The sequence below is a fragment of the Scomber japonicus genome, chromosome 11, assembly GCF_027409825.1.
Source record: "Scomber japonicus isolate fScoJap1 chromosome 11, fScoJap1.pri, whole genome shotgun sequence".
Classification (NCBI taxonomy): domain Eukaryota; kingdom Metazoa; phylum Chordata; class Actinopteri; order Scombriformes; family Scombridae; genus Scomber; species Scomber japonicus.
Window position 1 is genome coordinate 12702576 of NC_070588.1, and position 14275 is coordinate 12716850.

The 14275-nt window shown below is 38.8% G+C and overlaps 1 protein-coding gene across 1 annotated transcript in view; it reads right to left on the reverse strand.

Annotated features, from left to right (window-relative positions):
• Positions 1-14275, reverse strand: part of LOC128367597 (ephrin type-A receptor 6-like) — a 161585-nt gene that overhangs the window by 119084 nt on the left and 28226 nt on the right. Inside the window, exon 2 of the mRNA XM_053328205.1 lies at positions 10415-11078. Coding sequence (XP_053184180.1) covers positions 10415-11060 — 646 coding nt within the window. The 5' untranslated portion in view covers positions 11061-11078. The remainder of the gene's footprint in view (positions 1-10414; positions 11079-14275) is intronic.

The following is a 14275-nucleotide window of genomic DNA, read 5'->3' on the forward strand; positions in this document are numbered from 1 at the left end:
ATGTCTGCGGGGTAAACAAACTGCCACTGAAAAACATAGTCATCAGTGATGCTGGACCCCCCATGACCCCTGTTTTCTGTTTCTTTTTTTAATGGGTAGAGGCTGTCTACAGCTCCTAAAGTGTGCTTTCATTTATGACAAGTCTTCTCTTCAATCCAGGCCTGTGATGTGTTATCTGGGCCATGTCGTGCTATCCATACCCTTTAATGACTAATTCAGTCTCTTGGCTTACGTACTAAAATAGAACACACACACACAACAGGGAAAAGGGAAATCAATTGAAATGTTGCAATGTCTGACAGGACTGTGCTCGAGGAGACCAAAAAAAAAAAAGAAAAGAGAGAAAACATCAGACGGTGTCGCATGCTTTTGTTTTCTGAGTGAGAGAGTATGTGGTGTCGAGACAGGCAGAAGCTGTATGTATGTATGCAGGGTGCTGGTACGTTGGGGAATGTATTTTTTCCCACTGTCTTTGATCACTTCCCGGCTTTGAAGTAACTCTCAGCGAAGGGGGGAAAAAAGCCAAGCAGAAGTCAACGGAAGTTCACATCGCAACTAGGACTCTCAAAAACTGCGATCTACATAATTTACTCTTTAAACAGTTAAAATGCAAAGAGATGAAGAGATCTCTAGGTGCCCAACAAACCCGTCCCTCTTCTTGACAAGCTCAATTAAACACTCTCCCTCTCCGCATTTGTTCTCAATTACAATTTTAAGAGTGACAACATGAAAGAATCTAATGCTCATCAAGTGACTGATTTAAAGAGACACAGTGGAAGATGTAAAGCACCAAGAACTGGAGAAATGTGATTAACATACAATGAATATGTCATGCAGTACTCACATAAAAGAACACATTCATGTTCATGTACATGCACTCCGACTCAACCTCAACATTCTTTGCTTCTCCTTAGCTCTATAAATACATTGCATTTCAGACTTTTAGATAAGCCTTCTCTTTGCAAGATAGTTTATATTTATCTGCATTGTATTATCTGTATTGTTTGATTTTGTATGTTTTGTCTTTCTGACAGTTTTTGGTGGATTTCTGCTCATTAATTACCTTTCAGACAAGCACACATATTTTTTCCAACATTTGTCAGGACCAAATGTTTATTTTAGTACACAGAAATTGGCAGAAATTAAGCCAAACTTTGATGCTAACATGACATTTTGGCCCAATTACTCCCCAAAACACACAACTCTAACAGAGTAATAATAATTTTACCCTTAACACTGAAGTCAAACAGCCTTAATTTTAACCCAAACTCAGTTCTTACCAAACTGTAATTATCTCTAACCATAATCTCCAACATTACGTTTTTCACTGTGAAAAGCTGCCAACATATCAACACAATGGACTGTCAATAGCAGGTCCCCACAAGGATAGATAAACTTGATTTCACAGACACACAGCCTCTCCATCGATATGATCTGCAGTGAAGGTCATTACATCACACTGAACAAAGTATGGAGTACAGTACTTCCAGCCAGATTGACTGGCACAATGCTTACATGAAAAGGTTATTCAGAGCATGTTAGGTGAAAAAGCAGTATCTTTTCCCCTGCACAGATAAATTAAAGATTTGTGTTTGATTTGTATTCTCTGACACACTAGCTAATTAGCACTGGCCTTTAAGAGCAAAATTCACAGACAGAATTTGGGATAGCAGCTACAGGAAGATGGAAAGTCACAATACTTGTGTTATACTGTAGGCATTTGTTTCTATTTTGTACATGCCCTGGTATCAAAGAAACTTCACTATTGGTTAAGAGCCTTGTCAGCAATGCAGAGCTCCCCCAGTTTTCTGCTTGCCTGAGCGGTGGCAGCAATTAACTCAGTCTTCCTTACACACCAGCTGAGTGCTGGGGAATGAGGCGAGAGCAGTTAGTGGAGAAATCAAGATGTGACGTGAGTGCAACACGATGACTATTGAATTTATGAAGGAGACCCTACCACCTATTTTTCACCACTACCCACACTTCAACCTCCCTGGCCTAATCCAGATGGTGCCCATTTTTCACTATGCCAAGCCAACCAAGGCCATTGATCCCCACTGCATAGTCAACACCTATCAGTGCAACAAAAGAGTTCCACATGTCAAGGATATAATGAAGGTCGGCTGGAATACCATGTAATCTTACAAAAGAAATTATTGATCAAGATACTTAGTTAAACTGAAGTTAAACTACATTTTAGGTTTATGCAATTCAGTTTTGGCCATAGCACATTGTACAAACCAAATCAAATACCAAATAAACAAATTATGCAATATATTAAATACTGAATTGATTAAAATGATAACTCATTCTCAACATATTCTCAAGTTTCCCATGACATTGAGTGGTCACAATGGACAACTCTGCCTTAGTAAGTTAACGAACCACGTACAATAATTTAATTATTCTGGGTTTCAAGTTGACCCACATTGGTCTGAATGATTTGTCAGTCTACCAGAGATAAGGAACCTTGGGAAACGCTAACTACTTGTGCTTTTGGGTATTAGAAATTGGTCAATTTCCAACACTCAAAATGAACTGTGAATATTGCATTCATTATCACCCCTAAGACAGATGTGTGTGACATAACAGAAACTACCTGCTAATAGAATTCAATTGGTGCAGTTTAATTTCATTGGAACTGAAGCTACACAGTTTAAAATACTTTGTCAAGAATAGTATTTTAAACATTAACTACCCCAGTGTTATGTATCTTCTACTATATACTCCTGAGTTGTCAGATTAATCAATTTTCTGATTAGTCATGTGACATAAATGTTTTGATTTGTAATAATATCTAATGAATGTTTTTGATTTTCAGTGAATTACAGTTTTACTGTAGATTGTTGACAGAATGTTGTGACACAGAACAGAGTGGTGGGCTGGCAGCAGCAATTTGCACTGGGAATTATTCAAGCCACATCAAGCCTTTGGCTGGGGATCTCCACGCCTTTCAGTGGTATAGTGAGTTTAATGACAACTCAGGGGAAATATGCATTAGCATACCGTCAGCGTTCAAAGAGCTTTCAATTATGTTCTTTGTGATAGCTGCATAAGCAAATGCTAATACAAGACAGTGGAGACAACAAACAAAAAGCATTGCATTCAAGTTTGGCTGTACTGTATGATATGCATTCACAAAACCATAAAGTATATTAGTTTTATTGAGTAAAAAGCCTCAGCTAACTGATGGGTATTTAATAAATATTCTCATATCTGATTACACAATCTTGTTTACAAATGTCTGGAAAGCAATTGATGGGTAGGCAAAGAGAACAATAGAGGGAAACTGGATAAAGAGATCGTAATAAACCATGCTTTTGATAACCTCAGCCTTGTCCTTAGGAAACTCTTTAAAACTGTGGTGTGTGTGTTGATGCAGAAAGAAGTGAGATTCTCTCTCTCTCTCTCTCTCTCTCTCTCTCTCTCTCCCTCTCTCTCTACAGACACTCCCAATTAAGCCTGAAGGGCCATGCTTGTTAAACTAAAACCATCCTTTTCTGAAATGTCACAGTGTCTCCCTGCAGTGTGGCCCGTCTGTAAACAGCTCCGTTGCTGATGCCAGTCCAGACCCCCTGGTGTGTCTCCTTGTGTGTGTTTGTTAGAGTGTGTGTTCTGAGAGCAAAATGTTGTCTCTTGCATTAAAACTCACTTCTGAATGCTTGGGTGCATTTTGGGACTCTGTTTGTATGCTGAGTTTGTTGCCGACCATGATGCCAGATGGTTTGGCGTGCTGTACAGTTTAAGCTGTTGCATCTTTGCCTGCGTGATTCATTATGGGAGTTTTTGCCTGTGCATCCCCCTCTCTTGTGTGTGTCTGTGACATCTCATTTGGCGGACTGACAGGTTGAAGGATATGTGCTGTAATTGTTGTCTGACTGTCTTCTTGCAGTAATTGAAAATGTCTTATAAGTGAAACTTTCTTCAGGATGTTTAAACCAGCCATGCCAATTAACATTGGTCTTGTTACCTGCCAAATTACCTGTGTCTACCTTACGTTAGATACCTATTTTATAGCCATGCAGGACTATAGAGAATGTTGATAAAAAAAAACATATTAAAGAATTCAATCAGCATATCAGATGGACATTATCTCAAGAACATTTAAGCACACACACACACTAGATGTATCATAGTCTTTAATATTTTCTGTCCATTTGATCATGCCTTTACAAATGTTATTCTATTCTATTCTAAATTTTGAGGCTGACAATATTCAAGATTGAAAGTATTTTAATCCTGTTATCGTTATGTCACTATCTTGAGATCAGCACAATTTCTCATCTTAACATTTAGAAATAAGTTGTGATCATAAGAAAACAAAACAAAACAAAAATACTGTAGTGTCCAAATGGAAATATTCTGGTGTATGCACATATAAATAAACACATCAACAAACTATGAATTCATTATTCATAACACTGCAGTGAAGTTTTACACAGTGCCTGACAAACACACAAGACCTGCTGTAAAACACTGAGTGGTAACAGAATCAGTGAGAATGTCTTACACTGAGAGAGATGGAAGGTTGAGAAAAGATGGAGAGGGAGAGAGAGAGAGGGGGATATAGAGAGAGGGGGAGAGAGAGAGAGAGAGAGAGAGAGAGAGAGGGACAGAGAGAGAGAGAGAGAGAGAGGAGGAGATAGAGAGAGGGGGAGAGAGAGAGAGAGAGAGAGAGGGAGAGAAAAGGAGAGAAAGAGCGAAAGTGAGAGTATGTCAATCATTTAGGTAGAGCAAGACACCTTTTTGCATTAACACCAAGGATTGCACATATTGATGTTTAGTCTGTGTGTCTGAGTGTGTGTCTTTGTGACTGTGTGCAGGCCTATATTTAGACAGACATATTAGCCAGTTGCCTAGAGCGCTGCAATCCAGGTGGGGGCAAATATTATACAATATGAAGAGGATATTTTACTCATCACCACACGATGTCCTCTTTTATCTATGTTAATAATATAGCTAATTTACAAAATGTGCTATAATGCAGAGTACATAAAACCAAATATTGATTTTACAGTCCAAAGAACAATGTTCCACCTGTAATAAAAGGTATAGAGACAAAAGCTACTAATGGAGATAAATTGTGTAAGAAAGCACCTCTTTCTCTGCTGCCCTCAGCTCTTTCTGTCTCTGCCTCTGATGCCTCTCTTTAAAGGAATGTGTTACATTCAGTAAGATGTCTTTATAAAGCTACATTAACCACAGTCAAAGTTAACACATTACAGCATTGAGCAATAAGGAGCCCAACGATGCAACATGATGAAATCGGTGATAAAAAGGCTGCATAGTGGTCATGAATACTTCTACAGAAATTACATCACAAGTGTAGAAAATTCTTCCAAATCTTAACACTTATTACATGGGCCTAACTCTTATTTATAACACATGATATAGCCTCAAGATCATACATTAGTTAGTTACCTTTGCCTCTGTCTTTTAGCTTTTATCTAAATAATGAGCATCAGCAGCAGCAACAAATTGTATTATTATTATTTAGCTTATGAGAGGAGCATGGCCACTACTAGCCTTCATACTCCCCATGGTGGTCTGGGATAAGCCACCAGGGATAGAAAGATAGATACAGTAGGTTAGAAATGGCCCTATAGTGTGTATGTTTGTGTGTGTCAGTCCATCTTAGTCATAACAATAAATTGCTCCTATTAAATTATGGTTCTTTAGCACCATTATCCAGTGACCAAGGTGACAATCATGAGGTCAAGTATACAGTGTGAGCTAGTGTATATGTGTGTGTGTGAGAGAGACACAGCGAGAGAGAGAGAGAGAGAGAGAGAGAGAGAGAGAGAGAGAGAGAGAGAGAGAGAGAGAGAGAGAGAGAGAGAGAGAGAGAGAGAAGGAAAGGAGAAAAAAAGAGAGGGAGGCTATAAAGAAAGCAGCATTTTGTATGGTCCAGAGAGGTAAAAGAAATATATATATATACATATATGTGGAGATAAAATCAATCCATTAAGAGTTAATGCAACACTGCCACCTGTGGATTAGTGGAATAATGTGAAACTGCTGTCAGGACTGTGTTTCACCACATCTACATGCTCAGGCGTGTGTGTCCTCCTGAGCATGCACAAGAACAAACAAAAACACTGCTAAAAAAAACAATGCTCTTTAGCGCTATTAGTGGTCAAAAACTGCCCTCCAGGCATATGGTTTTAAATCAACTGCTGTCTTGAGATCACAACCTGAGGTTTAATATTTTTGTCCCATAATCATGTTGGTGCTTGTAGATTAAAGTCTACATTCAGATAGGAAATGGAATAGCTGAAAGTTTTGATTAACTTCAGTCTTTCTGCAACGTATTGACAGGAGATGGATTGGGGATTAGCATAGTACTGTGACCAAAATCACGGGGGTTTGAGTCAGAAACACAGATTATTTGTCTTTAGCTTGGTGGAGAATATGTCCCTTTTTCCTACCTCAGTAGAGCTAAATCCATTTATTCAGACTTCAGACTGCTCATCTTTTCTCTGGATGAGGGTTTGCAAGTCTGACTTCAAGTGTTTGTCACAAATATGTAGCTGGTCTAGTGTCAGGGGCTGTTTAAGGGATATCATTTAAATACTAAACTGATCTGTGGCAATATTTTGTGAGATGGAGAACTCTGGCTTACACCTCTGCTCATACCACAAAAATCTATTTAACTCGAATAGAAACAAATCTTTCAGTAGGATAAATAATTGATTATGTAGTTTCTCTGCTCAAAAAACAGGTTCAGGATATAATTTTTAAATTCTATGTAACTTATGTACAGTGACTGCATGAGCTGCATCAAAAAGGTCAATGTTGTGCTTTTAAAATGCATATCAACTGTGCTATTTTACTGAAATCACAGATCATTTAAATCTGTAATTTCTATCAAGCCAAGTCAAGCAGCCACAGCATTTAAAGGACCAGTTGGTTGTAAACTGGGGATTGAAGTATTAGCTTAGCCAGCCACCTCAGTCTTTCTCCCTCAGTGCCCAAGGCACTCTAGTGGTACCTTGTGCGGAGTCTTTTAATAACGAATCTTGTTTGAATGCTGGAACAATGAACACGGGATGCATTTCAGGGCTGACATTGCAGTAAAATGCCATCACATTGCCCAAAGGGCCAAACTTAACCCAAGTGTGAAATCTGCCTCTCAGAGAGCGAAGAGTGACGGATAGAGGGGAAGAAAGAGGGTATGCAAATTGAGGTAGTCTCTACTGTATATTGGGACAATAGGAATGCTGATTGCTGATGATGTTGTGGTTGTTTATTGTTGTGACAAAGAGTAGAAATGAATGCCACTTTTACCACTTTAAACTATGATGGATGAGGCAATAAGTTTAAAAAAAGCAAAAGCAAAATATGTACATGTGTGCTTTAGTTTTGGGGACACAGGACAACCAACAGCAAACACATCCAATACATATTTTAAGTACACTGAACCACTATTTGTTATTAAAATGTTCGGTATAGTATATGGACATTTCTTTACAAATGAATCATGGTTTTGTTGTATTATGTTTATGTACCCGTATTTATGAGTCTAGTAGGGCATGAAACAAGGCTGGGTGACGCAGAACCCGTTGCAGGATTGCACCACATCATGTCATGTCTAAGAAAATGCCTGAAAACACATCAGACTTCGCAATCTGCTGTTCTTCGTCCTCAAGAGTGGGTTTTCTGCCATTGTTAAGCTTTTACTGTCACACAACAATTATCACATATATAAGATACAAATAATACGGTGGCAGACATGAATAAAGTAACCATTTTGGTACAGTCTGGCTCTAATCACAGCTGCAGTTTCACCCCTGGCCTGCTGATTGTGATGCAGCTGCGTGTGCAGCTGGGAAACCTTGCCGACCTGTGTCACAAGATGAATCGTAATCAACTGTACAAGGACATCTGGTTCTAGGTGGTGAGAGAATAGCAGCATAGATTCTTGAAATCATTTTGCAAAAGAGCACTAAGTAAGTCTGCTGTGACGTCGGGTAGCAACAAAAAAGAAAAATCTACATGATTATTTTGACAAAATTGCATTATGTCATGTAATTTGAGTCAATATCTCCATATACTGGGTTTCTTGTACAATTTGATAAAGGTAAGATAGATTGTCTTTATCGAAACCATAAAAATGTCACAAATTTGTCAGCTGGAAACAAATGAAAGATTGGGTTTGTGTATAGCAGGTAGGTGGATTAAGTTGCTGTAAGTGCCAGTGTCTTTCTTTATGGTAAAACACATACAGTGCCAAACACAGGCGATAACTCAGTTATTCAAGTAACATCATTTTTAAATTGTACATGTCAGGATGAAACATTGATCAGACACCATCATTTAGTCAATGAATGGAAGTGTGTATTTAAATTCTACATCTGTATGTGTGTTGTACACTGTAGGTTTTCTTATATATCTGATATAAATCATAAACATATGTACTTGTTGACCTGACATCAGGACTTTATGAGGTTTGAAAGGAAGTTATGTTGGACATTCATGAAGATGTGGTTTTTGTACTATAACATTCCCAGTGAGTGGTGCTGCCAGTGATAAGCTCATATCAGAGAGTTGGGGATCAAACTGCTACCAAGCCAGCCAAGGTAATCTGTCACACCAAGGTAGCCTCTGGGCCTGCGGGTGGTAGACCACTGATAGCCACAACATACTAACCCTATACGGATGCCTGATCACATATCAGATACCCCCTTTCTCTGTATACATAAATCACACCCACTCACCCACATACACAGTATACACACAACAAAGTCACATGCAGACATCATTCAATCGCTAAATCCTCTGAAAGAGTTTGGGATCTTCAACTTTGACACAGGACACAGCTCTCTTATTCTCTTGTCCTGTCACAGTTCACTAATGCACTACTCACTGTAGATTACCCATATACAATCATCATGCTTGGCTCTAACGTCATGAGTAAAGACTTACTGCATTAGCTCGTCATGTGTAAACTGACGAGGATCTTGCTATCCAGGCAATCCAGTAAAAGTAGTTATATGATGACAATATAGCCATCATATGACATAAAAATACAGGTTATAATCTACCCAATGTGATTTTTCAGCAGAAGCAGTAGACTAATTCTTTATTCTTTTTTGGTGGTGGCACTTGAGTGCAACACATACTGTACATCAGGCACCAGATTTGTCTATTATGTCTATTGAGTCATTTAGCAGAAATTTTAAACAAAAACAAAACAACTATTCAAGCATTTACCTTTCTTATCAATCATTTTTTAGGTTTTGTGTCATTTTAGGCAACCTTGTCACTAACATTGCAGGTATTATACCAGTCACTGCTGAGCATGTTTTAGCCTTGCAAAAACAATCTCTTTGGAACCCCTTCAGTAACTATTGTCTAACAAAGGAAGAGGGAACTATTGTTAATGTAATAGTATGAAATATGTTTGATAGTCCTTGCAGAAGATTATAAATTACAAATATTTGATATGCGTTTGAACACACACCCTTAAATACAGTCTAAGACAGCATCACAATGCTCTCTACCATCACACTAACAATCCTAAAGACTCTGATGTGCTCATGTTACTGTAGATCTCATCTTAATTTCCAGAGGGTAAACAGCTAGTGATAACAGAGGGAGCAAGAAAATTAAGTAGAGTGATAAGGAGCAGAAGGGATGTAAAAGGGAGGTGAAATAGAAAAAAATATCTCACCGAGGAAGAGCTGGTGTGGTCTATAGAGTATAGGGGCTTGTAAAAAGATGGCACTGACACAAAGATTAGCTTTTGTAGTTGTAGAAAGTGTTCTTACATTAAAATGCATGAAGTAGATGGAAATAAAGCCCTGCAGATATCATATCAGCCATTTCATCTATGCACACTGCTTATCTGTCTGACTGGCTGGTGTCTCAATACTTAAACCAAAAAAGAAACTGACTTTCTTCCCAAGTTACTATATCATACAGTTCATTTTCTGATATATTTATAAGACAACATTACAGATGGGACAATATTGTGAAAAAGATAAGAAAAAAAGGAAGGCATACAAGTGAAGGAAGCATTTGAGTAAAAGTAAGAACAGTGCTGCATTTCTATTTAATATACTGGACAGTACAGTGCCCCCTACTTGAAAGTGCAATTCACCTTTTCAGACCAAATAGTGTCAGAAAATGCTGTTACCCTCAATTTAAGATAGCAAACACTGAAAGAAAATAATATTTAACCTTAATTAGGAAAGTTTGGCTCATATGTTTCAAGTGGGAAAAAGCTGATCAGGAGCTATGTTGAAAAACAATCCAATAATATCCAGACCTGGGGACTGGCGATTGACCCCAAAACCAACCAACATTGGCCTCCAACAATAAAACCGTCCCCCTGGAATGTCCTTATTCTTGATGAATGCTACATTAATAAGAACAAAAAGCAAAGGAATGATAAAAAGATTGGGAAACTCACCACTACACGAGCCATCAGTCTCCTCATACCCAACACTGCAGACACATCTTCCCAGTGGGACCAACCAGTCACCATCAGCTCCACAGAACAGTTTGGGCGTGTCCCGTTCTTCAGCATGGTCAATACATGCCCCCCTCACCTCCACAAGTGAGGATGAGTCCACACGAGGCACTGTGTCTGGAAACGAGGCCAAGTTTCTCAGTGTGAATGGACATTTCTTATAGTAAACTCTGACTGAAACCAAGGCAATGCAGGCACCGATGTCCTGGAATGCCAGATAGAAGCCCTTCTTGGTCATGGGTCCCACCTCACGCACCTCTGTGTTAAGCTTGAGAATGCGATCTCCAAGATCCATCTGAGTGAAGCTCTCATCAGCAGCGATGGTGTCAATCTTGGTGTACTGTGTGGGCTTGAATTTGACACCATGAGCCTCATCAATCTCATGGTAGAAGAGGTTAAAGGTCTCTTTGCAGGTGCCAGACACCCAAGGGATGGAGTTGCAGTCACGCAGGGTGAAGCGAAGCTCCACGTAGATCTTTTGGGCCGCCTGTCGAGAGATCCAGTTGGACCGAAGCCAGTTGTTCTGGTTTGGCTCCATCACATTGCAAACCTGGAAAGTATGGATGGGGCGGTTGTGCTCGTCCATCTCTGTGATGGCATCCCACTAAACAGGAAATATGAAGGGGTTGGAAGAAAAGAGAAAAGAAGGGGGTAAATAAAGGAAAATAAAATAAAATGAATAGTAATTAAGAATAAGACCAACAGTCTAAAGTCCTGCTAATGGCCCAGTAGGCAACAATGTTCAATATTATAGTGCTGGACAGAGCACCTTTACAATTCAAAGGGTTCACATTCATTAGAGCAATAATTAAACCAGCAAATTCCAAGGCAATCTTCCTAATATACTTTATTGGATCAGCTTTCTACCACTGAAACAGGATTCATCCTTTGGGGACTACTGTATGAATATTCACAAGGAATTCTTTATAAATATAGATATTATTTTTTAAAATACCTTAGCGTGGATCAGTCAAGCTGAAAATTCCAGACAGCCATGAATATTTACATCATGAGAATCAGACAGTCTTGTTCAGGGAGTGACAGTTTTTGAGCTACTGCATCTTTTTCTGGGCCAAACAGACTAATTATCTTCGGCTTCACCACTGGCAGGAAGAGAATATCCACCTAGAGCAATCTTTTTATCTTTTTGCTCCTTCAGGTCTTTCTTGGTACTGTAGATTTTCTTTGTGAATGATGTCTAATGTGAGCTGCCTCGTCATCAGCTCTACAATTCCCAGATCACGTGGTCAGGGAGTATGGTAGCTTTGCAGGGTCATGAGGTTACCTGTCCTCATGTTGAGTTAATGGGGTTTTTTAGCCTGGTCCTGCACTGCTCTCTGGTTTTATTAGCGTGGGGACTGGCTACATGAGCAACCCTTAAACCAACCAACATCGACCTCCAAGAACCAAATTGCCTGCCTGGGAGAAAGGGCTCTCAAATCACTTTGCTTACAATGCAGCATTGTACCCTCCAAAGGCTGCAGAGTTTGCTTTTGTGTGTGTGTGCTTTATCTTCAGACTGATATGCAGACCATTTTGCTTATACTGTAGAGTACATAACTGTAGTATGTTATTATTCACACACACACACACACACACACACATACATACACAGACACACACACACACACACACACACACACACACACACACACACACACACACACACACACACACACACACACACACACACACACACACACACACACACACAGCTACTGTTTATGTAATTTTCATTGAGAAACACTGAATAATTATTTTGGGGGGGATTTTGTTTTAACTTGAACAATGTCAAATTTAATGATGTGATATATGGAAACAGTCTTAAGACAACACTAGCATTAATCTATAACTTTCATTTTGGGCATCAAAAGCCCAATCCAGCTCCTAGACATTGTAATGAGCACTGTTTTCACAGAGACAAGCAAAAGATGCTCTGGGAGGTTAGGTGGTCATCATTCTGTATTTAAAAAGTAATATAATTACAGTTCATAACATATGCATTTCATGTTCTCATTCTCAGGTATGGGAGGTGGGTATCCCTATTTAATTAATAGCTGGAAAACCTCTTTATAGGCAAACACGGTCCAGAGAGTTGTGATAGAGCTGCTGGTTAATTTGCCAATACTATTTGCTTGATAATCTCACACCGCATTTAATAAGCTGTTCTGCACCTGGCTAAATATTACCTGTTGATGAGAGTAGTAATCAGAGCGTAATGTTTGCTTTCACATACTCATTATCCTTTTTAATAACATGTTCTAATTCAATCATCCAAAGACGACAGCCTTTAATCTGCTCTTCCCTCAAGGTGTAATTGTAGCACTACAGTCAAACAAATTGATTTTGATTAGATGTGATGTTGCCTGTGCAGTAAATTCTGATAACATATGGTCATAATTTTCTTCTTCCACCAAAGAATTGGACAATAATTCTGCTCTTTGCAGTTGATTCATATTCCATATCAATTTATAAGGTAGAAAAATAACATGTTTTATGTAAGTATCTCTATATTTTATAAATGTGAACAGTAGAGTGATAGCTTTGTTTTACTTTAAGCATCTGAACATATGTAAAACTTGGAAACAACTGGCCAATTAATTGTGCGTGTTCAGATTTGTTTTGACAGACACCACACAGTGATGCTGTCAAGGATATCTCACCAAGATGCTGTGGAGGAAATACTAACTTTTTACCAATCCATATGTGTTGTTATGGAGAACTTGTTTGTCAATAGTTAACTTCATCAGTGGAGAAAGTGCCCAGGAGTCCAGGATATCTTGAGCTAAAAATGTTTATTGAAGGTAAGTATTATACACCTGTCTGATGCATGATACCACCACGATTCTGGGGACACTATTCTCCATGGATTGCCTTCATAGATAGTGCCACAAATATTCCATGTCAATAAATGGTCATACTCAATGCATCTAAAGTAATGTAATTTGGCTATTGGTTAGTTATTCTATAAATAAGCAAAACACAGTTACCTATATGTGGGTTTTGGGAGTCAGGCTGTCATATCATCTGACCTTTGGTGCCTCAGCAATGCTGCGCCACCGCTATCAAAGTGACTCCTGCATTCCCTAAAACACCAAATACAGTTGCCTTCACTGTCTCATGGAGAGAGACAGTATTTATGTCTGCCAAGATGATAGTGTGGTCTTTAGTGTGAACTCAAGGCCCACGCTTGACCCTAAATATGGAGAATTCCCTTACACATGTAGACAATGTCTGTGATTCCAGAGTCCTTGCTCACATTCTTGCCTGCATACTTTGTGTATACATTAACGATTAAAAATAGTGTCCATTAGGATTTGAGCTTAATCATCCCTTGTTGACACTGAAATATCTTAAACAAAAACCATGGCAACTCATACTGTTAATTAATGAGGACGTGCACAAGCAATGCTCACAATGAATGCAAGGTATGTGATGTAGCTACGATGTGAATATGAACTTGTAGTTAAAAGCCAGTATGTGAGTGACTTTAGGGGCTAAGGCACCACACATGACTGAAGCCTTCTGGGTTCACATCTGGCCAGAGACTTTCATTGTTTGTCATTTCCCTCTCATCGCTATAATGTTGTCTGTCTAACGGCATACAATTCAGTTTAAAAAAGATTTCTTGCCACAACAAACACTACTTGGAGACAAGTGATGATCCACTTTCGGATGATTAGAGGTAGATAATCTTACTATTTCCATCTGCATGTATTTTGTCCTCATTGCTTCATAAAAGTGCAGTTAAGTTTGTTCCTGTAAAAGATTTGGCAAATGATTGATCACAATATCACAGTA